Genomic DNA, 22,168 nt, shown 5'->3' on the forward strand with positions numbered 1-22,168 from the left:
AGAGAGAGAGAGAGAGAGAGAGAGAGAGAGAGAGAGAGAGAGAGAGAGAGTGCGGTAGGAGTGAGATTTATGGAAAACGAATTTACACGAGGTCACACCCACGGGAGCGACTCTATCTCTGTCTCTCTTTCCCTTTTTCCACTTCTTTATCTGTGCGTGTCTATGCTATCCGTCTATTTCCACTCGAATCGTGTTAACGCCCAACGAAATCGGTGGATCACCTCGACGGAGAGGTTAACGTTGAAATTCGAATGATTCTCGTCTCTCCCCCTCCCACCCCACCCCTCTCTCTCTCTCTCTCTCTCTCTCACCGTGCTAACGTCGAATGGAATCTTTCCCTCTCGAAGATATCGACGATAAGTTGACAATTGAACGCGGATCGAAGCGTTTCTTTGTGGTTGGACGGCAGTTAACGATGCGGCGATTAGTCGGATCGACGTTCGGCAAGCAGATCCTGTGAACTCGAGATTTCGAAATCTCGAGACGGACTAGTGGGGATCGACGAGAAACCAGCTTGCGAACGAATTTCTATCAGCCGTACCGAAAGAAGTGGTTCGCGACAGCGTGTTGGCGTTGGTGACATGCGAGCGAGCTTGCAACGCGACTCAACGATCGAACAGTTGACGGTTTTAGCGCGCGACGGTTTACTGGCATCGATAGTGGTCGCGGCGCGCGAGATCGCACCGTAACCGACGCGCGATCCCAGGACCATACGAGAGACGATGACGGTCGATTCGCGCGGACTGTCGGAGGCTCAGGACTCGCCGGAAACCAGGAACACGAGCGTCGTCGTGAAAGCCGACTTCAACAAAACCTAGTCGTCGCTGGAAGTTTTGATGATCGTGAGCATCGGCTCGAGCGATGAAGCGGGCGACGAGCTCATCCGCCGCAGCTGCGACCGCTGCTTCGCAGGTGCAGCAGCCCGCGGTCAACTTACATGCCAGGACACACGATCTCTTTAGCCCGATAACGGCGGTGGGTGACTGCGCGAACAGGGAAGAACACGAGAAGATTGCCGAGACAAAATCCAGGACAGACACGACGAAAGTATCGTCGGCCAAGGGTAGCACGACCGATGACACTAAGGCCAAGTCCACGGCCATGTCGCGGCTGTTAGCTGTCGACGCTGACAATTACATGCTTCGTCAAAGCGCTGGGACGACAAACACCGTCGCAACAGTGGCCACGACGTCCTCTTCGTCTACGACGATCGTGGCGCACGCTACCGCCGCGGCTGCTACCCTCATCGCCTCCAATCACCAATCATCGCACCGCGATTCCAGACAACCGTTGCAGTCGGTGCGCACCATTCGCACCGCTGTCACCACCAATGTTATCTACAACGATTTCCAAATGACCCCTTCGACGAGCCGCGGCAGCTCCTCTGCCAGCGAGTATCCCAGCGAGAATTCAGCCTCGGAATCGAAAAAATTCAGGAAAAGTTTGCCGTTATCTTCGCTCAGACAACACTCCGCTAGCCAATTCACCTACCCCGCTAATTCCGCTTTCGTTAATACCTCCGCCGGTATCACCCCTTCGTCCCTAACGATATCCACGAGTTACGAATACAGTAACACACTCGTCAGGTATTATGGCATATCACCGCTTAACGTTAACCCGCCAGGATCGAGCGAAACGTCGCCGGAAACGAGCCTCACGTCGTCAGGATCGGATTGCACGTCGTCCAGTACGAGCGAATCCTCGTCGAACTCGGAATCGCGAAAGCCCCTAAAGACCGCCCAAGAGGTGGCTCGAGAATTCGAGGAGGCTTGGGCAGGATTTATTTCGTGCGCGAGACTTTTGTCCTATCATCGGTACATGTGTTTTTGCGATAACGATGTACCTTACACGATCAACGTCGACGCGCCGTCAACGTCGGCGTCGGCGTCGGCGTCGGTGTACGGTGTTCGCGGCAGAGTGACAGAAGGCGGCGTCGATTCGAAATTAATCGGTCACGAGGACTCGGGTGCCGGTTACCTGCAGCTCGTCCTTTACAAGGGCAACCGAGACGGCGCCGAGTCGCCCGGCCTCGACAGTACACACACTAAGCTCGACCATAATCCGTCCTGCTGTTGCATGTGCGGTTCTGTATGTCCCGTAGAGTGCCATGCGTGCTTCCACGTGGTCTGCTCGGAGTACAGCGGGCAACACCTTTGCCAATGGAGTAGCAAGGGTCACGCGCTACCGAGCCAGGTTCTCGACAAGGACAAGGTCAGTACCATCCTTCGTTTACTCTACTTTATTATTCATTTTTTTTTTGTTTTTCTTGGCTCGCCCGTAGCTCGCGGGTCGAAACGGATCGAGTACTCGGACAGTGTTCTATTGGCTAGCGATTCGAGCCGAGGAACGAACGCGTCCTCGTGAACCGATACGCGATCGTTCGAATAATAGTTTTCGGTTACGCGTAGTAAACAGTTTTAGGCATACCTGCAAATTTTATAGGAAATAATTCGTTATCCGCGTTCGTGTTTGCATCGTAGGAAACAATGTGCGATTAAAGTAATTATTTTCTCAGCCGATTCGTAAGATAGAAGCCGGTTACTTTTAAAATCATGCACGCGAATTCTTGGATAGTACCTGTTCGTCCGTACAGGAGAGAGGTTAGTACAATTATTTGATCGCATCCTTGATACCGATGCTCGTTCTATTCTTGCGAAGATGCAAATTACAAGTTTAGGATTCCTACGACGAAACTGTTTACATAGAAAATTGTTTATATATTCTCGTTTCTCGGACGGCTAGGTGAACAGACTGGTTCGACGACTGAGTTTATCGCCGTCTTTGCTGATTTACATAAATAGCGGACATGCTCCCTTACAGTTTCAACCGATGGAAATTTGAACGCGTTCTCTGTCGCCCTTTACTCGCCCGTACATTTATTCCGAGCATGACTTTGTACATAAACACTAGACTGGTTTCGTTATCGGAGCGAAACCTGCTCGATATCCGATGGCGTAGAAATTCAAAACTGTAACGCTTTCCGTATGAAATTTTGGATAAAATGTAATCGTTGTTTCGTACGACACGATATTTGCACGGGTTGAAAAATATAGCAAGCTAATAATGACACAACTGCATTTCTTTTGGGTAATCGTGAAACGTGCACTTTTTCGAACGTACAATGTTTTCTTCTGATATTTTTTCTTATCGTCAAAAACAAGCGAGACATTTATGACGGACAAGTTAGGTCGGATACTTTGTACGACAATATCTATAACTATGTCAAAGATAAGGGGCAGCCAAAGAGCAGCTTTAAACCTTAGCCTGGATATAAAAGAACAAGGGAAAGCGGACCGTCCGTTGTCAGACGCATCCTGCGTGACTCATACCACAGGAACTCTATACATTTTGTAGCTTTTTACGGAGGATCGATGTTAATTTCGTACACGTGTAGCGGCGTAGTAAAAGTATCGTTTACTAATTTTGACGTATATCTCCGTTTACGTTACGTAGAATAAACGTTCTAAATCGGTAACAGTGTCCTAACGGACTCTTCGTAACAGATTTAGTCGAACACTCGGCATAATAACCGACTGAACTTTGTATTTACCATGTGTTTGTGTTTACCTTGTGTTCATATTTAACGTTTCTCGAGCGGTTAACTTTTCGTCGGATGGGCGACGCTATTTCAATCGAGTATCGATGTTTACACATTGTGCCCAAACGGCTCGCGCGAATATTCGCGGCAACCGCGGTACGAGTTTTTCTTCTCGAGTAGACGATAGACAGCCGGTCTTATCTCGCTGTCGCGTTGTCGCGATCTTAGGCTTAAGGTTACGTTTTCTTCCCCTCCTCCTTGCTTTTTATGCTTTCGCTTTATCGACCGATATGCTGCTTGATTTTACACGCGCATGTACACATGTGCGACTCTTTCTCTTTCTACGGAGTCCACCGCTATCTAATCAGAGTTTCTGGTCGCGTGGTGGACATTGTCGGGCCACGCTTGTCCGTCGGCAGCATCCTTCGAAACGTCCAACAGGTTCGGACATTGACCATCTCGATATCTCGACGATTCCATCGATTCGAAATGCTTTCTACGAATGCGAAATAGTAACGACGTCGAAGCTACGAGAACCCTTTGAGCGGCGAATACTTTCGACGTAACGATGAAAACGAAACGTTAAGGACGTTCTTCGTTCGTCTGCACGGAGGCTTTCTCTACGTTCGCGTGCCAATGTTTCGAACGGCAAACGCGTCATCGTAATTTATCGACACAGGAACACGCGCCAAGCGATTGTCGAGCGATCGTTACGTAGTTCCGTACGCGAAAAATACTCCGCGATTACTCATAACTGCCTATCCCCAAGAATTCACGTACGGTAGTTTCCTGTCAGCCTCGCGGTTGAACTTGACCGAGTCACCTGTGACGCGATTTTCGACTGAATCGTCACGTTTCTTCCAACAGCCCGTGAACGAGTGGTCATCCCAAAACGTCGTCGAATGGATGGCTGCGTTAAATCTGTACCGGTATGTGGACGTTTTCAAGTCGAAGGACATTAAGGGCAGCGACCTTCCCTACCTGGACCGGGATAAGCTCTTGGTAAGTTCATTTTTGTATATCCAAGTACGATGCGAATCGTGTGTCTGTTTGCGAACAAGGCCAGCTTTGGTCGAGAAATTTCACCTTTCATCGAGAACACGTTCACAGGTATTAGAGGCGATCGAAAGACGATCAAAATCTCGCGTCGTTAGATCGTTGGACGAATGCGAGAGGACTGATCGGGCACGAATCGTATCGTTCGTCGATTGGACGATTGGTGTTCCTCGGGTGGTGGTTCGAGAGTGGAATCGATGGCCACGGTGGCGGATCGAAAATTCTTTGGCTAGTACTCAAAGGCGACGACCTCGACCGAAGAGTATCTGGACGAAGTTTTCCTTGGCCCGTTGACCCTGTAATTGCCCTGTAGCGTCTGCTGTAGCATCACAGTCGACTCTTTATCTGCTCTTCTTCTACGGCTCCTCCTTCGTTCTTTCTTCTTACATTTTTTTCCGAATGAAATTTGTCACCTCTTATCGCAAATACTCGGCGAGTACTTTCATTCGTATTTACGCGAAAGGGATCTTTCGTTATCCGCGACTTTGACTACGGAATCTCGAACCAGTTGGAACGTTGCACGTCTCTTCGGCTTCGTTTTTGGCTCGTAATCACGGCTTCCGCGGTGTAACGGATGGGCGGTCTCCCACGGATGTTAATACGATATATACCGCCGATACTTTTACGAGGATGGATTTTGTAACTCGGGGAATAACCACGTGTATTTATTAATAGCGTTACTCTCGGGGCAGAAGCGATTCGCATACCTCGACGCCATTTAAAGATTTTCCATTTCAAAGTATGTATCGACTCTTCTTATTGTTCTTTAAAATATCGCAGGTATTAAAGTGGGCTGTTTTTATCGAGACACCCTGCGCATCGAAATGTCGCAGCTTATCCGTTCTATGAGATAAAATCCTGTTAGCGAGACCAGACCGGACACTCAAATTCTGGGATCTTTAAGAAATACTATAGCGACGCGTCTCCGCTAGCCGTGCTCGAACGAGAAGAATAAAAATACCCGTCCGGCCAAGGCTTCATCGGGCGTAAATCGCGTATTACCATGCTAATCGACTCGTAAATCGTCTCGAAGCGACTTTCGGCGCGAGAAATCGTCTGATCCCCGTTCGCCTCGTCCTTCGCACGGATTCCCTCCAACTTCGAACGGACAAGGTACGCGCACCTTGTCGATCTTTAGGTCGTCGTAGGGTAATTTAAAATCGATTTGCTCGCATTGTCGAGCATGCTCGGTTTCCATTGTTTTTTTTTTTTTTTTTCTCTAATCGCGCGTAGCAAGCATCGATAATTCCTAATTACCCAAGATCATCGTCGAAGCGTACCGCGTGTACATTTCTACTCGTCAAAGACATTCCCTTCGAGATCGTCGTGCGAGACGCGCCTCGAAGTTATTGAAAATAAATTAAGGGCGTACTATCTTTGTCGCGTGGACGACACGACGACGCGAGGCGTCTTCCTTTCCAGACGACGGAGCGTAACAATTTAACGATCACCTCGTGTAACGGCGTTGCTCGTATCTTTCCCTCGGGGCTCCCGAAAAAAACTTCGGGACCCGCGTCTCGCGTGTAATTAACGCTTAACGCGCGCAGGGTGTCAGGTTGATGGATCGCGCGTACGCGTCGTTATCTTGGTTGCTGATTCCGACAAAAATTCCACTCCCGACGATCAGCTTCTCTTCTCGTGCGGAGTTAAGAGTTGGGAAATTACTTTCCGTTTCGCTTTTAAACGGCGCACGATGTCTTCGACGAGTCTGCCACGGCACAAGCACGAGATAAAAAATAATGACGCGTGCAACTTCATTCTGGGGCGAGTACGTGGACGCGCGACGCGTACAGGGTGCGCGATAAAATTATTGCCAAAGTTCGGGAACACATGGCACTCGTTGGAACGATCAAGGAGAGCTTAATAAACGGTCGTTGAAGTTAGCTCCGAAACACTCCGCGGATACTTCCTCGACTTATTCTACACTGGAATATTCGGCGAACGCTTCGATCGCCGAAGTCGCCGATTCCGCAAATAAGTTTGTTTCTTCGAAACAGTCTTTTATTTATTTTGTCGGTTTTGTATCTTTTGACGAGTACAGTTTGGCAACAGTTATTATAGGTATATCGCGCATTCCGAACGCGCGTGTATGGTACAACGATACTTCACTTTTACCGCGCGTAATTCTAATAATAGCGTTTGGTCCATTGCGCGCAGTGGCGCCAGGGGAGCACGGTAGCCGACGGATATTAAAATAGTTCGTACGAGCGTGACCACGAGTACCATAATTTGGAAAAAATGTGCGGGCCAGAGCGAGGCGCTGCCAGAAGCTCGACGGAACGCGAGCACGTTTCTTTGAAACGTGTTGGATCCTGAGAGTACGATCAGCCCAGTTTTTGCCCCACCGAAGCTTTCGTTCCAGTTCTCGTAATAGCTTAAGTATATTTCGTTTCTTTCGCCTGTTGCGTAACTTGCGCCACTCGCACGATAAGGGCGCGCGTTTCTTCTGTAAAAAGTTTCCGGGTCCACGTGTATTCGAGAGCGTTTGTTAGCATCCCGGTTAGCAAGAAAAAGGAATTAGGGGATCTCGCGGCGCGCGGACGCGCAGTCGGATTATCGAAATGGGAGTCCTATTTAGTTGACTTTTGCCCCCGTGGTTCATTGTTTGCCGGGCTGTGTACACAGGTGTTTATACGACGCGAGTCACATGTATCTACCACCTGTTGACTCGAGAATCAACTGCGCCGGAAAACGAGATGTCACTCGTGGGAGACGCAACGTCACGTATAAATTACGATCGCTTCGTCGTTCGCCCTTTTACGAGCTCTCCGCACCGCGTTTCCGCTCGTTGCGTCACCCTGGCACGCTCCTCGGACGCACCTCGCGTAATGTAAATTCGAGGACCGCGGCGAAACGTAATCGCGTCTGCGACTCTTTTCCGCTCAGAAATTCCCTCCTCGTCGCCTACACGACGTTCCGTTTTTGTTCGCAGAACATGGGCATCAAGGATGAGTTCCATCAGAAAAATATTCTGGCCTGCATCGAGGAGCTCTGTAATACTTCAACAACGCTCGCGTTACCGGTCAATGCGAGCACCGCGGTCACACCGACCTCGTCCTCAGTGGCCACCGACTCCATGGGTGGCGTCGTCGCGACCACCGGCATCCCGCACACCCTTGTGCCGCAGAGCTTCAGCGTGCTGGAGAAGTGCGACAAGTGCCATAAATATCTCAGAGGTCTGCTGCACCAAGGCTTTCTTTGTCTAGGTACGTATATCGATTACAATCGTTTAGAATCTTTTTAACCTTGACTCATTCATCAAGGATAACGATAAAAACGCAGCAAATTAGAATATGCAATTATAATCACAATTCTCATTTTCTTAAGACACGTGTATCGTTTGCATCATGGAAATTATTTTGCTAGCATTGTTTCTTTCGATTGCCCACTAACTGTTTACTTTTTGCGTTAGATTGCGGACTGGTGGCGCACAGAACGTGTTCAGCGACGGGTTTACCCTCCGATTGCCTGCCACCTGGCTCGGATAATCGGGTCCACAGATTTTCATCGGGTAAGTCGCGCGCAACACCCGCAACGTGTGTACAGTTTTCTAACGCGTGACATTGATACGAAGCAACCGTACACACCCATTTACTCCTTCGGTTACGTTAATGGATAGAACACGGAAACAATTTAAAAATTCAGATGTCATTTAGTTGACTATCCGGATTGCATCAGAAACGAGTTCGCTGACGCTTAGAGAACTGCTTTGCAATGGTAGTCGGTTACGAAGTTACCAGCAAGGACACCTTCGATATATGTGGCGCATTACTTGTCGCTCTAATATCTGAATAACTAAATATTCATGCGTGTCTTTCGTCGTTGCCCGCGAGAGAGAGAATAAAAAAACTGTCATTTTGTCGGTCGCGTTTAATTCGCCCGCGCCTTTCTTTGTATCGTCGCGCGAGTATTGTCAACGCGGCGAAATGCGACGTCTATGCGAACCGATAGCGTGGCACGTTGGTGTGTACGTGCGCGTATTCACGCAGCTAGACGATTTTCCGAGAAATTCCGCGGCTATTCGCGGAATCGGCATTCACCGAGCAGACGACTAATCGTCGACATAATCGACGTAGCGTGACACTGGACCTTTGTCGTCCGGCGATGATGCGTTCGACTATCTTTTGACTCGTCTAACGACGAGTTCAGTTGTTATGTGACGTTTACGTCGCGCACATCGAGGATGGTACGCGACGAATCGCATGCGCGATCACGCTTGCGGAAAATCGTCTAGACTGTGCCAATTGCCAGGGTCGTTGGTGTTCGCACGAGTCCGCCGTTCATCAAAAATTCGTTTGTACGAAACGTAGGATGTAACCGACTGTTTCGTCGTTGGAACGTTGTCGCGGCTTCGAATTGCCCGAGTTTTATCGCGCGTCGCGAACCACACGTCGCCCCTGACGATACAAAAGCATTTCCATGCGCTATCTTCGTAAAATTGAAACGTCCTCTTTCCGAATTTTACGGCGTCGCCTCGGCCGTTTCATCTGGGATCCCTCGACCCGGTCGAACAACCGTGACGAATATCGAGTTTCCGTCCTATCCTCCATCGAACGTCACCGCTGTTAAATTCATGTGTATACGGTATTGCAAGCCCCGCGCGTTTTAATTCGGACTTTTTGTGCCGTCTCTCTCCCCTCGAGCCGGCGGAAGATACGGTGTCATGAAGAAACAAGACGTCGCTGTCACGGCCGTAAAAATAAATTTCTTTCTCCTTCCCCCGGCGAGCCAATGTCTTTTCCCCTCCTTCTCTTTCTTCATCTTTGCCTCCACCACCGCCTCCTTCGCCTTCTTTTTCTCCCTCTCCTCGGACGCTCTTTCGATCTCGCTCTGTCTCTCTGTACCTCGGTTTTGTCGCTCCTTCTCGTAATGCATGCGAACACGCTTTTGATTGTACAAGTGGCGTGTACATGATATTCGCGCCAAGTTGATTCAAGTCGCGCGGCTTGCTTGAAAAATGATCGCATCACGTTCATCGTGTATTTTCGCGCGAGAATAAAGTCGCAAGGGTTCGTCGGAGTTGTGACAAAAGGGAGCGCAGGCCCTTCGACGATGAAGCCCCTTCTTGGTAGCAGGGTACGGCATTACGCAATCGTAGAAAACGTACTTACATACCCATGGAGACGCGTACGCGTTGTTCCCTTTGGTCCGACTATTCTTCCACGTTCCACGCTCCGGTATATATGTATTCGAAATAAGGGCAATTCCTGGTCTGGAGTACGCGTTCCTTCGGTGTTGTGTCGTTCCCGTGTTCTGTCCGAGCAAACGTTTTTTTACGATTTTGCGTTTCTCGTCGGCCGTCTGGAATTGCGTCGAATAAAAGACAACGAATCTCTCGCAGATGCCTATCGCGTCGCGCGTCACCATCACTGCTAAGGTCATCGATTCGTCCGTTCCCATCGACGGAACGCTAATTTATACAGTCAATTAATTTTGCCTCGCGATTATTTCCCCCGTCGCGCGGGTCAACGGACACGACGATATGCACTCGTTGCGCTTCACGTGCACCTGTTTTTGCGCATACGTTTTTCGCAGTCTGTTTCTTTCGTCGCGTAACGTCGCGGCTCGTTTCGAGCGACGACATCGACGCCGCTGTCTCGTGTTCGCAGCTGTTCGTTCGAACGTTTTTCGTGAGGCTTGGCAGAGGAGACCGCTCGCTCGAGGCGATTCTTATTCGAGGAAACGCTTGCGAACAAATGAAAGTTTCGTCAACGACTACTCGTTGAAAAGTTGTTACACGCGTGCCATGGTTATTGGAAAGAAACGACGGATACTTAGGGCATCGGAGATCGCGCCGATAAATAAAACGGCGAAAGGTAGAGCTCGCTGCAGAAGTTTTGTTCGTGTAGTTCTTTTTAGCATCTTTTTAATGCAGCTTTTATTTTCTCATTGTTCTGTAAGCGATCCAGTCGCGATTCGAGAATCAATTAAACGTTCTTTGCAGTATTCGGTCTTGGCTTGTGCTCGCAATTCGATGTATCTACGCGAGCGGCTCCAATTTTAGTGGAAAGGTGCACCCGCGCTTTGGAGGAGAAGGCGTACGCCGACAACACGGTGGATCTGTACAAAGTTTACCACAACAGTCCTCCTACCGAACAGACGCTCGAATTACGACAAAAGTTGAACGAAGGTAATGACATTTTTGTCCACCCATCGTTTGTTCTTTAACGCTACTTTCCAAACTTTTGTTTATTTATGATCATTTTTGGATATCCAGATGTGTGCACGGCTGATTTAAATTTGTATACTCCTCACTGTATCGCGAGCGTCCTGAAGAAGTTTCTACGGGAATTGCCCGATCCTGTGATTCCTGTACAGTTCTACGAAAGGTTTATAGAAGCTTCGAGTAAGTTTAACCTAAATATCCAGACGAACGTATGTACTTTCTTTTAAATAAGTTCGATGTAACGTAATTTTTTGTTTCGTCAGATATTAAAAACGACGAACAGTGCGCGGCACGTTTAGAACAACTGGTCGCGGAACTTCCGGAACATCATCGTAGTACCCTGTTCCACTTGATGGCCCATTTTTGTCGGATGTGCCAATTACAGCACGCGAGAGGTTACACGGAACCTCCCATCATCCTTACTCAAGTCTTGTGTCACATCTTCTTGAGGCCACCTTGGGAACGAATTGTGTAAGCGTGTATAGAAATTGTCGCGCTTGCTGTCGATAGATTTCGTTTCGTTCCATTTAAATCTATTCTTCGTTCATTCTCCAGCCAAATCGTCCACAACATCGAAGCACACATACGGATAATGGAGGTGTTGTTGCTCTACGGTGACTGGAACGAAAGACTGCCACAATTCGCGAGTCCACCGCAGCTGCCGCCGCGAAAAGTTTCGAGGCCACAGTTTCCAGTTTTAGATCCGTTCTCCGTTCTGGAGGAGGACATCGCGGCGACTGGTACGGCGTCTGGCGTGGACAACAAGGATCAACAACAACAACAACAACAACCGCATAGGTAATCGACGCTTTATTTTTGCGTGTATCATTCAAAGTTCCAACTAAATTTTTCATTCGTTATACAAGCTGTTATGTTTCGTTCGACAGGCCACGCACGCTCCAGGAGGCAGAATGGTACTGGGGAGACATCACGCGGGACGAAGTGAACGAAAAGATGATCGATTCACCAGACGGCACTTTTTTGGTTCGCGACGCATCCTCTAAGGGCGGCGAGTATACATTAACGTTGCGCAAAGGCGGGACCAACAAGCTTATCAAGATTTGTCAACGGAACGGTAAATATGGCTTCTCGGAGCCGTATAACTTTCATTCGGTCATCGAGCTAGTGGACCACTATAGAAATTGTTCGCTGGCACAGTACAATTCGACGCTGGATATTAAGCTGTTGTACCCCGTGTCCCGATTCCAACAAGTAATTCTTTTCGTAACTTTTGACGATAGCTTTGATAATGAAACATGACGTTTAACCGATCTTTTTTTTTTTGTTATTAGGACGATGAAATTGCAAGTACAACCGACATGGCGAACGTTGCCCAAAAATACGTTGAACTCGACAAGGATATTACTCACGCGTTCTCAGAGTACAAAGAATTTTCGGAATTGTATAACAGAACTGCCTTCGAGGTACAACTGAAACGGCAAGCGTTGGAAGCTTTCGCGGAAGCTATCAAGATGTTCGACGAGCAAATGAAGTTGCAAGAGAAGTTTCAGAAAGAAGCACAACCCCATGAAATTTCAACTTTAACCGACAACGCTGATTTGTTGAAACGAAGACTGAAATCCTTAGAAGATAGCAAGGATCAGCTGGATCGTAGCTTGAAGGAACAGATTGCGTACAACAGAACGCTCGAAAGAGAAATGCACAAGTTGAAGCCGGATCTGTTGCAGCTCGTACGTCAAAAGGACAAGCATTTAACGTGGTTGAAAAAGAACGGGATGAAACAAAACAAAATAAACCAGCTCATGTTGAACCATTCGCTCTCGAATCCTGTGCTGGGAGATTTGGGTTACGGAGACCTTCAAGAGGTCGATCTCGAAGTTCATTCCGATGAGAAGACGTGGCTTTCCCTAGAGTGCTCCCGTTCCGATGCTGACCGTATATTGGCTGATCGGCCGGACGGTACCTTCCTCGTTAGGACATCCAGAACCGGACAGTACGCGTTGTCGATTATGTACGTAATCTATGATCTTTTCTATGATTTATCCCTTTTCGACGTTGGCACGCGTGGTATAAAACAATTATTTTCCATTACAGGTGTAAGGGTACAGTGAATCATTGCATAATATACGGTACCGAGCGTGGTTTCGGATTCGCTGAGCCGTACAACATCCATAAAAGTTTGAAACATTTGGTGCTACAGTATGCTCAGCATTCTCTCGAAGAACATAACGAGAGTCTAAACACCACTCTGGCTTACCCAGCTTTTGCTTCACCTACGGCACTAGCACAGTTACAGGCCCAACAAATGCAACTGCAGATGCAAATACATACGCAAAACCAACTGCAGCTCCCGCGTCCTCATGAAAACCAACACTATCCGCCGTACACGTAATGCTCGTGTGTGGGTCGACCAGTGTGGCCAAGCTCGTGATATACTATTACTTTATGCGCGTATGCGCAGATCTTTTTGGTTGATACCAAGCATTCGATTTACATCGAGAAACTATACGATTACGATAACGACGGATGACTACCAGAAGATTAGTAAATTTCTCTTGGTATCGGTCGTCGCGACAGTGATATTTCCACAGAATAAACTAACGCGCGGCGATCGATCGTTCCATTTTTATGAGAGAAACAAATAATACTTCCTTAACGAAGTACAGTTGTACTGATTGAAGGAGAACATAGGTAGCGGTAGTAATTTTCAGAATCTATAATAATAGGATTATTCCGTACGTACGTTATCGCGGCATGGTAAAATTGCTTCGATCGACAGGACCAACTACACGCATCGCGTAGGTTTACATACTAATTAGTCTCTCAGGGTCTACAGGCCTTCCGACGGGTCTTGTCGACGATTGAAACAACTTTGGCACGTATGCAACCACAAGACAAAAACAAATGACAGAGACAGTTTTTTTTTTATCGATTCGCTGTCAGTTTACTCTCCAGAGGAGAATTGTTTGGATATCGGATAATGCTACGGTACATTATCCGACTTACATACATAACACACGATCGAATACGTCAGAATAACAGACATGTTTGGGTCAAGTGTTAATTAGTCTTACGAGTAATTTTACAAACGAAAATTATAAGAAGAAGATATAAATTGGGTTTTCCTGAAATTACTTGCACTTTCAATTGGTAACAGGGTAGTTAGAAATCGAGCAAAAAATGAATACCAACGTTAACGTTCGAGACGATGGTTGAACATCCGTTCGCGAGTAGAAGAAGCGGACAAATGGAATAACGGAACAAACACTCGAAGATGGCTGTACTTCTGACTTGTTCGACATGTTTTTTGTGAATGTGTCACAGACCTCCGTTTTGTACGCACGGGCATCGTTTACGTCGCAAACGTGATCGACAAAGATCTTCGGACAGTGATATTAGAATATAATTAGATACTTCGCAAGACGAGCCTCTCGAATGCTTACGACATGTTTTTCTAGCGATTTACAATGATTCTCTACGTAGCGTTTGCACCGGTCAGGGACACACTAGAGAATAAAGGGGCTCGACATCGATTTTTCAACTCTGGTTCCATTCGATCGTACGTTCAAAGGTGCCCGTTACATTTCGAAGTTCGGAACAACAAAGCTACAATACGGAGGTGCGCGGTCGAGCTTTTTTATACGTTAGATTTCAAGGTGCTGTGCCACAGTTACGCGCAGTTGTCTGCGCAATGAGTGCACACTCGAAGATCATTTTTCGAGAAACAAACATATTTGTCTGTGATTTCGGATTGCCGACGCGGGAGATATATCGTGTTTATCGTTTCCAATCGTTCTTATATGATGTTCGCGTTATTCTTAACTATTTTCATTAGCGTTTACAAAGTTTGTACGAGTATCTTTCTCGACTGTACGTGGAAATGCCGTTCGTGATTTTATCATTCATATTTTCTTACGTTAAAATCGATCGCAGTACTTTCGTTTTATACGCCGCGTCAGAATCTTAACGTTTGTCGCTTTCTTCTATTTCTTTGAATCGTGATTTTAAACTCGAGATTTTGATAGGCGATACTGTGACACACGCGTGACTTTATCGATTTCCTTTACAGGTTATCCCATAATACGTGGTGTAGAGACTCGCACGAATATCGTTCCGGATTTGCAACGCGTTTGTATGCGACGTGTACGAGTAATAATTTATAAATTGAAATATTATTTCCATAGAGCCGACGCATACTTTGCCTACAAACGCGACACGAATGCGTAACGAGATCTACCGAGCTTTACCTTTTTTTCGCTGGGGACATCGATAAAATCCGCGCGTGATCCGAGTGATAACGTTTTGCATACGGCTGTACAGTTTTCGTCGACCTTGTGGAGGATCGATCTTTCTTGCTTAAAAGATCAAAACTCGCACTGTACTCGAATGATCTCAAAGGTGTGCCAGTGATCGTTTAGTTGCGACTAGAACAAAAAGAATCTCGGACGACGGTGCTCGAAAAGTTTTGTACGAGTAGAATTATTCTGTGAAAATGAAAGGGGATCGGTGCTCGAGAAATTTTGCGTATTACATTGCGGTCCGTAATCGCAAAAGTGTATCGAGAACGATCCACGGCGCGAACAAGACGATTTTGGTGGAAACACAGAGATTCTTTTGGTTGTCGGCGTTTCTTGCGATTCATGTTATCACCGTAGTCAGTAAAACGAATCCAAATCGTTTGGATGGACGCGTGAGAATAAATTTTGAGCTTGAAAGTATCTGTACAGCGCATGTTATCTTTATCATTTCGTTTTTTTCTCTCGATCGTACGGTATAGAATGACGGAGAAACGATGCAAATAAATGCACGCAGAAAAAGGAAAGAGAAATTTGATGCACGGAGAAAAAGGCTCGTTGCTCATCTTCAAGGCTTCGAATTACATAGATTTAGGTAGAGTAGGTTTTTTTATACGAAAGAAATATTAAGTGCCCTGGCGCCAATTGGCTTCTATATATTTCGTGATCGTCCGATCGCGTGCCGGTCAAGTATTCGATCGTTGTTGAGTTATGTCGCGGGATCGGCCGTCTTTTCGAAGACGTCTTTGAAAAGACGATGACGACTTGACGCGAATAATTTCGAGACGGGCGATTCGACGACGAGAGCGCGACTTGGATGCGTTGCGTACAACCGCAACGACGACGGCGAGTTCGGGGCTCGAACGAAAAACTTGCTGGGAAGCCGGATGTTTCGGAATTATCGGATAACGCGGGCTGACGAGTCGAGATAATCCTCGACGAGACTAAACATTTCTTTCTAAGACAAATAATAAACGCGTAACAAGACCACCGTCGCTCAGTTTGGTTGACGAGAACCTTCACTGTTGCCTTCGAGTCTCTCGTGTGGCTCGATCTCGTCGTCGTCGGAAGCGGGAACTACACGACATAAAAACACACACACACATACACACACACACACAAAAGCGACGTAAAGACACGATATACATGTACACGTGCAATATACAATTGAACACGACACGACGCGACGTTAGGAGTAACAAAACAATACATTCGATGGTGAGAATATATGATAATGGGAGTAGAAGAAAAAGAGAAAAAGAAGAAACTGAAAAAAATATATATATATATAAAAACATGTATGTCTGTATGAATGTATGCATGTATGTATGTGTGAACGTATGTATGTGTATATATATACATATACTTGTATACATGGTATATGTGGTACATGGTATATATATACATACATCTGTATATTTACTTTAAAAGTAAACGTATACGTAGCACGATTTATATTACCAATCCGTACAATGGAAGGAAACCTGTAGTTGATTATTTACGAACAATCAATTCAAAGTTCGCTTTCGTGATATACATCGGTAATAATATAAATCGTGGTACGTATCGTTCAGAGGAGCGAATTTCGCCGATCGCGTTCCCCAGACGAAAAGGTCATCTATGAAGCACGACCGGCGAGGTTCGCGCGTCCGCGATTGTTACAGTCAACGAAATTTTGCGAAATCGCATTCGCTTATAGATCGACCGTAGATCTTTTCTAACGAGCCCGTCGCAAGCGTGGACGTTGGCTCGTGCAACGATAAACGCGACCGAACGCGTTTGTTTTTGTGTCCGAAAACGAAATTCGGTTTGGCATCGTTCGATAGGACGTGATCGTGCGCGAAAATTGCGCGACATCTGCGACAATAGCAGAACTGTTTTAAATTTACTGCGGTCATTTTCGAAAATTGTTGCCGACTCTGAGTTTCAACAGGCGCTACTTTCGGCGTGCGCGAACGCTCGCGTCCGCTGACCAGATAACAGTCGGTTATAATATCTAAGATTTCAGAGTCGGAAAGGTGGTCGAGAGGTGGAGAACAGAGTAGAGCGATATTCGGGGCAAATCATGTTCAACGAATCCAACACGGTTCTGGTTAGAATATGGCGATAAATAATCAGAATAAAATTACAACTATGGGTAAACCTCCATAGCCGCGTTAGGAATGACGCCATATTTTTTTAAAGTTAATGTACATTTCTTAAGAGCTTGTTCTTGTTCTTTGCATACCCGAGTTGTATACAAAGTACCGTTTCAATTAATATCTATATCGGTAGCCTGCGCGTCAGTTGTTATTTCGATACGTTAAATTGATTATCGCTCCAACCAGTACATACTTTATTTTAGATATATTTTTATATTGATTTATTATTCCATAGATAGTATTTATTGAGATATTTCATAGGTAGTAGGAAGTACGCGTTAATTTTAGGAATTTCTTACCTCGAACCATTGGAATTCTAAAGAAATCTCAGATTTCTAGTCTAAATTTGCAGAACGAAACAAACAACATACGATTGAATCGGCTCCAAGTGCAAAACTGATACAACGTTCAATGTTGGAATGTATCAAGAACGAAAAGAGGACACTCCAAGAGATTACGCATTGGCTTGTAAAAAATACGGATCGTCATCCTTTACGCAAATTGCTTCGAAAACGATTGGAAAGTTGTTGGTTTGGATTCACTTGAATCCCGAACCATACGGTCGAACGACCGCCACGATCCGGGTCGATGTCAATGAACACAGTTTCGACGACGATCGACCATACTTTGCGAGATCTCTCGTGGGACTTTTTACGGTTTTTGAAAGAGGACGCTACAGTCCTCGGTTGAGATTTTATGGCATAATAAAAGAATCGTGCAACGGTCTTGCTCGATAAGAAACTTTTCGCATCACGGTGTATATATCGGAGCTCTAACGTAGAGCTCTTTTGTACAAAAGACGGGAGGTGCGATAGACATTTGGAAATAATGGGTTAGTTAACTTCTCGGCCGGGCCGGTTCAACGGAACATTTTTTAGCAAACACTCTGTTCGCGTCGACGATCGTTACCGTGTGTGATCATTTTCGTTGTGTTCGCGTAACTGCCGAGGATTTTCGGAAAATTAAGAGTCGAACGATTCGATGGCATTCAGGTTTCTTTGGCGACTCGATGGGTGCTCGGGTGGACGTTAACGACCCGAACGAGTAGGGTCGAACGAGAAGGGCACTTTTCGACTAGACGATGGCAGACGGTCAAGCACAGATCTCGGTTTCAGACGACCTATAATTTATTTTAAGCTTTAGAACTTCCAAAACTTTTAAATTGCTAATAAAGGAACAGTTTTAGAAAGGGTATTAATAAAATTCACTGGGTTATATTTTTCGAACGCTGTCAACACCATGGTAGCGACACTTTGACGGATAGTCTCAATGACTTTCTTGCGAATCTCGTTTATAAAAAGGATCTATTTCGATTTCTGCTCATGAATTTACAATTTTTTTCGCGCTTGTCCTGGGTTTCCGTTATAGATATCGTCGGCGGATGCCGTGCTGCGAAATAAAACAACGATGAGTCGAATAGAAGAAGAAAAATAATGAATGACTTGTCCGAACCGGATTTGTGCCGCCGTTATTTTTCTGTCGTTATTAGTTTGTGTCGTGGTCGCGGTCGCCGGTACAGATGTATTTATCGATTCTAAATTTTTACAGGATTAATATTAAATAAAAATAACATACAACATTTTCACGGTTTCGAAACGATTGGTCGATCGCACGCGGAAATGTCTTAAAATCGTGTCGAACCGGCCGACGGATTCGTCTACGTCCATTTGGATCCTTGCCAGTCTTTGTTTTTCGTATTTGGATCGAATGAGATTGCGAATGTATATCGGTGGGCATCGGGACGCCTGTATGCGAGCGAGAAGCATGCGAGTGTGCGATTTGCTGCAAGCTGCGAGGCGATGTAATCGTGGATCGTTAATTAAGGTTCGATGGATGGATCGTATTGGCGACACGGAAGGATGAAATAGGAGGAGAGATCGAGAAAATCTCGAATGCATAAGGATGGGACAAGGTATAGGGTTGCGCGTGCTAAAGAAAAAGGCAGGAGTTATCGATACACAATACTACGTTACTGACGAATGTATGCTGTCCCACTGTGATAAAACTTTTGTTTGTGCATGTAAAATATACTATTATTGTCATAAGTATGAGATAAAGAAGAAAAAAAGAATCATATATTATGGTGCATATATATAGATGTATGCGCCAAGGCATGCGCGATCTTAGAACGATCTATGTATGTACCTATATATCTATATATGTGCAGGTACACATCACACACATACGCGCGTACCTGCGTGCGCTTTGTCGAACACACGCGCATGCAAGCGCGCGCGCGTACACGAGATACCTAAATTGTGATTGAGCGGGCACGCAGTAAAAGTGCACGCCACTACAAAGAATAGAAATTTTTAATTATCGAGCCGACCTGTCTTCATGCGCTTGCGATGAGCGTGCGTGACATCATTCGACGCTCGACGAATCTGTGCAGTACGAACGTGCAAGTAGCCGATTTTGTTCGCCAAAAGCGGCGTTTCCAATTTCAGAAATTGTAAGGCTTTTAAGGCATATAACCGTATGTTCGAATGTTTATTGTGTGATAATCGATCCGATCGACGAGAGACAATTAGATATCGCGTTTTGAAAGTGTGCGTGATTTTCACAGCGTGAGGCTAATCGAGAGAGCAAGCGTTTGATATTCGAGGACATTTGACTCGCGTTTAGATTTACTTTACATTAGAGTGCAAAATTCTTTTTTAATCGGGTAACGTGGAATTTCGACGAATTTTTGGGCGTCCCTCAGGCGCATGAAAACCGGCGGTGGCAATGAATGTTTACTCGCTTTTTCGCGCAACGGTCATCCTCATATTGTACCGTTTATTTGGTAGTTCTACCATGTAAAACCATTTATATTTGCATATGATTAATATGTTTTACTTATAACAGCCTGGTATTTACTGTTATTTCGCAACTCCGTCCGCAACTCCGTCCGCAACTCCTCTATCTACACCCCTTTGTTCCTGAACACTGCAGATATATGGCGGCGAATCGAATAAAATAAGATTCCTATTAAAGATGCTCGCTTCCCGCGTCTTTACCTGAAACTCTACATATATACGAATATACATAGATACATCATCTCTTTTTATAAATTTTACCATTTTTATCATTCAGATGATAATTTTGGTTTCGATGGTGCGCCAGATCTCGGTGTTACGACACGTACGATTATCGATTGTTTCAGGAACGAAATTGCAGCAGAGTGGAATTAACACGCAGAGTTGGAGATGGGACAGGGTTGCAAGAAGGCCCGATTCGTCGAGCAGCTATTGCCAGCGATGAAATTATGGATCGGAAAGAAATCGCGCGAGGATCGCGTGAGAACCGGGTGCCCTGTACGCGGCAGACGTTCCCGTAGCATTGTTGCAATCGTAGAAAATCGCTGGTAGAGAATAACCCACCGGTGTGTGTATCTACGTACGACGAAACAACGTTTCCGATTGGCAGTGTGCATCGCGTAGCGAGCTTGCGCGCCGCATTGCACGGCTGCAGTCGAGTCATTATGCAGGTACTGGCTGTCACTTCTGTTCACCGTAACCGCAGACCGACGTTGACTATCGTCGAGTTCCCTATGCATCCGGCCCTCGACGGTCTCGTCGCCCGATACCGCGGTAAACCGCTGAATATATTACATCTCGTTTAAACCTGATTTCTAATGCATCGCAAAGTGTCGGGGGCGGGAACACTGATTCTCGCGGATCGAGCAACGGTCTTCTTTTCTTGTATTTTCGTAAAAGTGTTAACGATCCTCTCGTCCACTCGAAAGATGCGTCAACGTTGATCAAACGTGGATGATAATTCGATTAGGAAGGGGGAAATTATCGTATGCACGTATAGTAGCTACTCTGTCGCCCCATCTTGTTGATTCGATCGTGATTTTGTCGTCGCGATGCCATCGCGTGATATCGATGCGGTAAATGGACGCCAGTGTTCGGTTGACACGCGACTACTTGGTGTTCCAACAAGAAACATCCTTTTGGAATCGCAAAGATAGGTAATCGGGGAAGCGCCGAAAGTACTTCGACGACGTCAATTTCGATTTCGGTTTCGAGTAAAGCGACTAAAAAGATTCGCGTTGGTCTTATTTAGTCAAATACTAGTTAATCGTATCGGAATCGGCAAGCGAGAAAATTGCAGTGAAAGTACTCGATAGAGTAATCGGGCCAATTTTGGCCAACGATACGGCTATGATTTACAGAAATTTGAACCGCGAACCGTCGACTCTGTACGGCCGTATCGCGTGATCGCTGATGTACGATCTTCGTAACTTTTCTCAGGGTCTCCGTCATTTTTATTCCGAGGATCTTTGGAGTTCTATAAGGGTTTTCGTGCATTTAGAATTACAATTACTCGTGAAAAACCGTCAAGTTGCTCCTTTGGTCGTCCTCGGTTTCATTAGCTTAGATTAGAGGCGCCTTCCTCTCCGTTTACAAGGGAATCAACGCTCGAATATAATCTTCTGTTTATATTCTCGAGGATTCCCTTAACAATTGACTCGGTGCACGAGCAGCCTCGTCCGATTACTCGCGCAACTGCTGAGTCGAGTTCTCCCGAGCAATCGACGCCGACGTAGCCCGTCCGACCATACTCTCGAACTTCTACTAATGCCGCGTATACCGTCCACTCTGACCACTGTCGAGTTTATCCTACCGACAAACCACCGTTCCGACCGACCAGCAATTTTCCTACGCTAATCGAACAGTCCAACTCGTTAACGTCGCGTAACGTACCGCACGGTTTCGACTTCGTTAAAGCGTCTCGGATTTTCCTCATTTTTTATTTATTTCAATCTTTTTCAGAGTCGCTGCAGATTCGTCCACGTTCTGGAAGAAGGGGTTACTCGTCGTCGGCTCCGTCCATCGACCGTGGCCCGATTAAATAATTACCACCGGATCGTTATAAATAGCCATTTAACGATGCGCGTCAATATTAGGCCGGTTGAATTTAACGCGGTCAATCGAATCGCGATTGCGAGGCCGACGGGTCACAGCGGACGCTTTTTTCGCCACCGGCGGAATATTGGATTTTCGCAATGTCGCGATGAGAATTA

At 46.2% G+C, this 22,168-nt stretch overlaps 1 protein-coding gene across 10 annotated transcripts in view; it reads left to right on the plus strand.

Moving 5' to 3' along the window:
- Positions 1 to 20,003, plus strand: part of LOC128883800 (phosphatidylinositol 3-kinase regulatory subunit alpha) — a 33,787-nt gene extending 13,784 nt beyond the window's left edge. For 4 of the 10 annotated variants that reach the window (XM_054136558.1, XM_054136532.1, XM_054136542.1 and 1 more), the window contains exons 2-12: positions 348 to 2,211; positions 4,406 to 4,540; positions 7,527 to 7,800; positions 8,007 to 8,105; positions 10,539 to 10,724; positions 10,812 to 10,940; positions 11,024 to 11,231; positions 11,316 to 11,558; positions 11,648 to 11,972; positions 12,053 to 12,732; positions 12,816 to 20,003. In XM_054136558.1, the coding sequence (XP_053992533.1) occupies positions 862 to 2,211; positions 4,406 to 4,540; positions 7,527 to 7,800; positions 8,007 to 8,105; positions 10,539 to 10,724; positions 10,812 to 10,940; positions 11,024 to 11,231; positions 11,316 to 11,558; positions 11,648 to 11,972; positions 12,053 to 12,732; positions 12,816 to 13,113 (3,927 nt within the window). In that variant the 5' untranslated portion in view covers positions 348 to 861 and the 3' untranslated portion in view covers positions 13,114 to 20,003. Of the gene's footprint in view, positions 1 to 347; positions 2,212 to 2,373; positions 2,601 to 4,405; positions 4,541 to 7,526; positions 7,801 to 8,006; positions 8,106 to 10,538; positions 10,725 to 10,811; positions 10,941 to 11,023; positions 11,232 to 11,315; positions 11,559 to 11,647; positions 11,973 to 12,052; positions 12,733 to 12,815 lie in introns of those variants that run through there. The other 6 variants (XM_054136575.1, XM_054136583.1, XM_054136592.1 and 3 more) reach the window with 4 other exon arrangements.
- Positions 20,004 to 22,168: the final 2,165 nt, after the last annotated feature.

This window comes from Hylaeus volcanicus, chromosome 1 (genome assembly GCF_026283585.1).
Source record: "Hylaeus volcanicus isolate JK05 chromosome 1, UHH_iyHylVolc1.0_haploid, whole genome shotgun sequence".
NCBI lineage: Eukaryota > Metazoa > Arthropoda > Insecta > Hymenoptera > Colletidae > Hylaeus > Hylaeus volcanicus.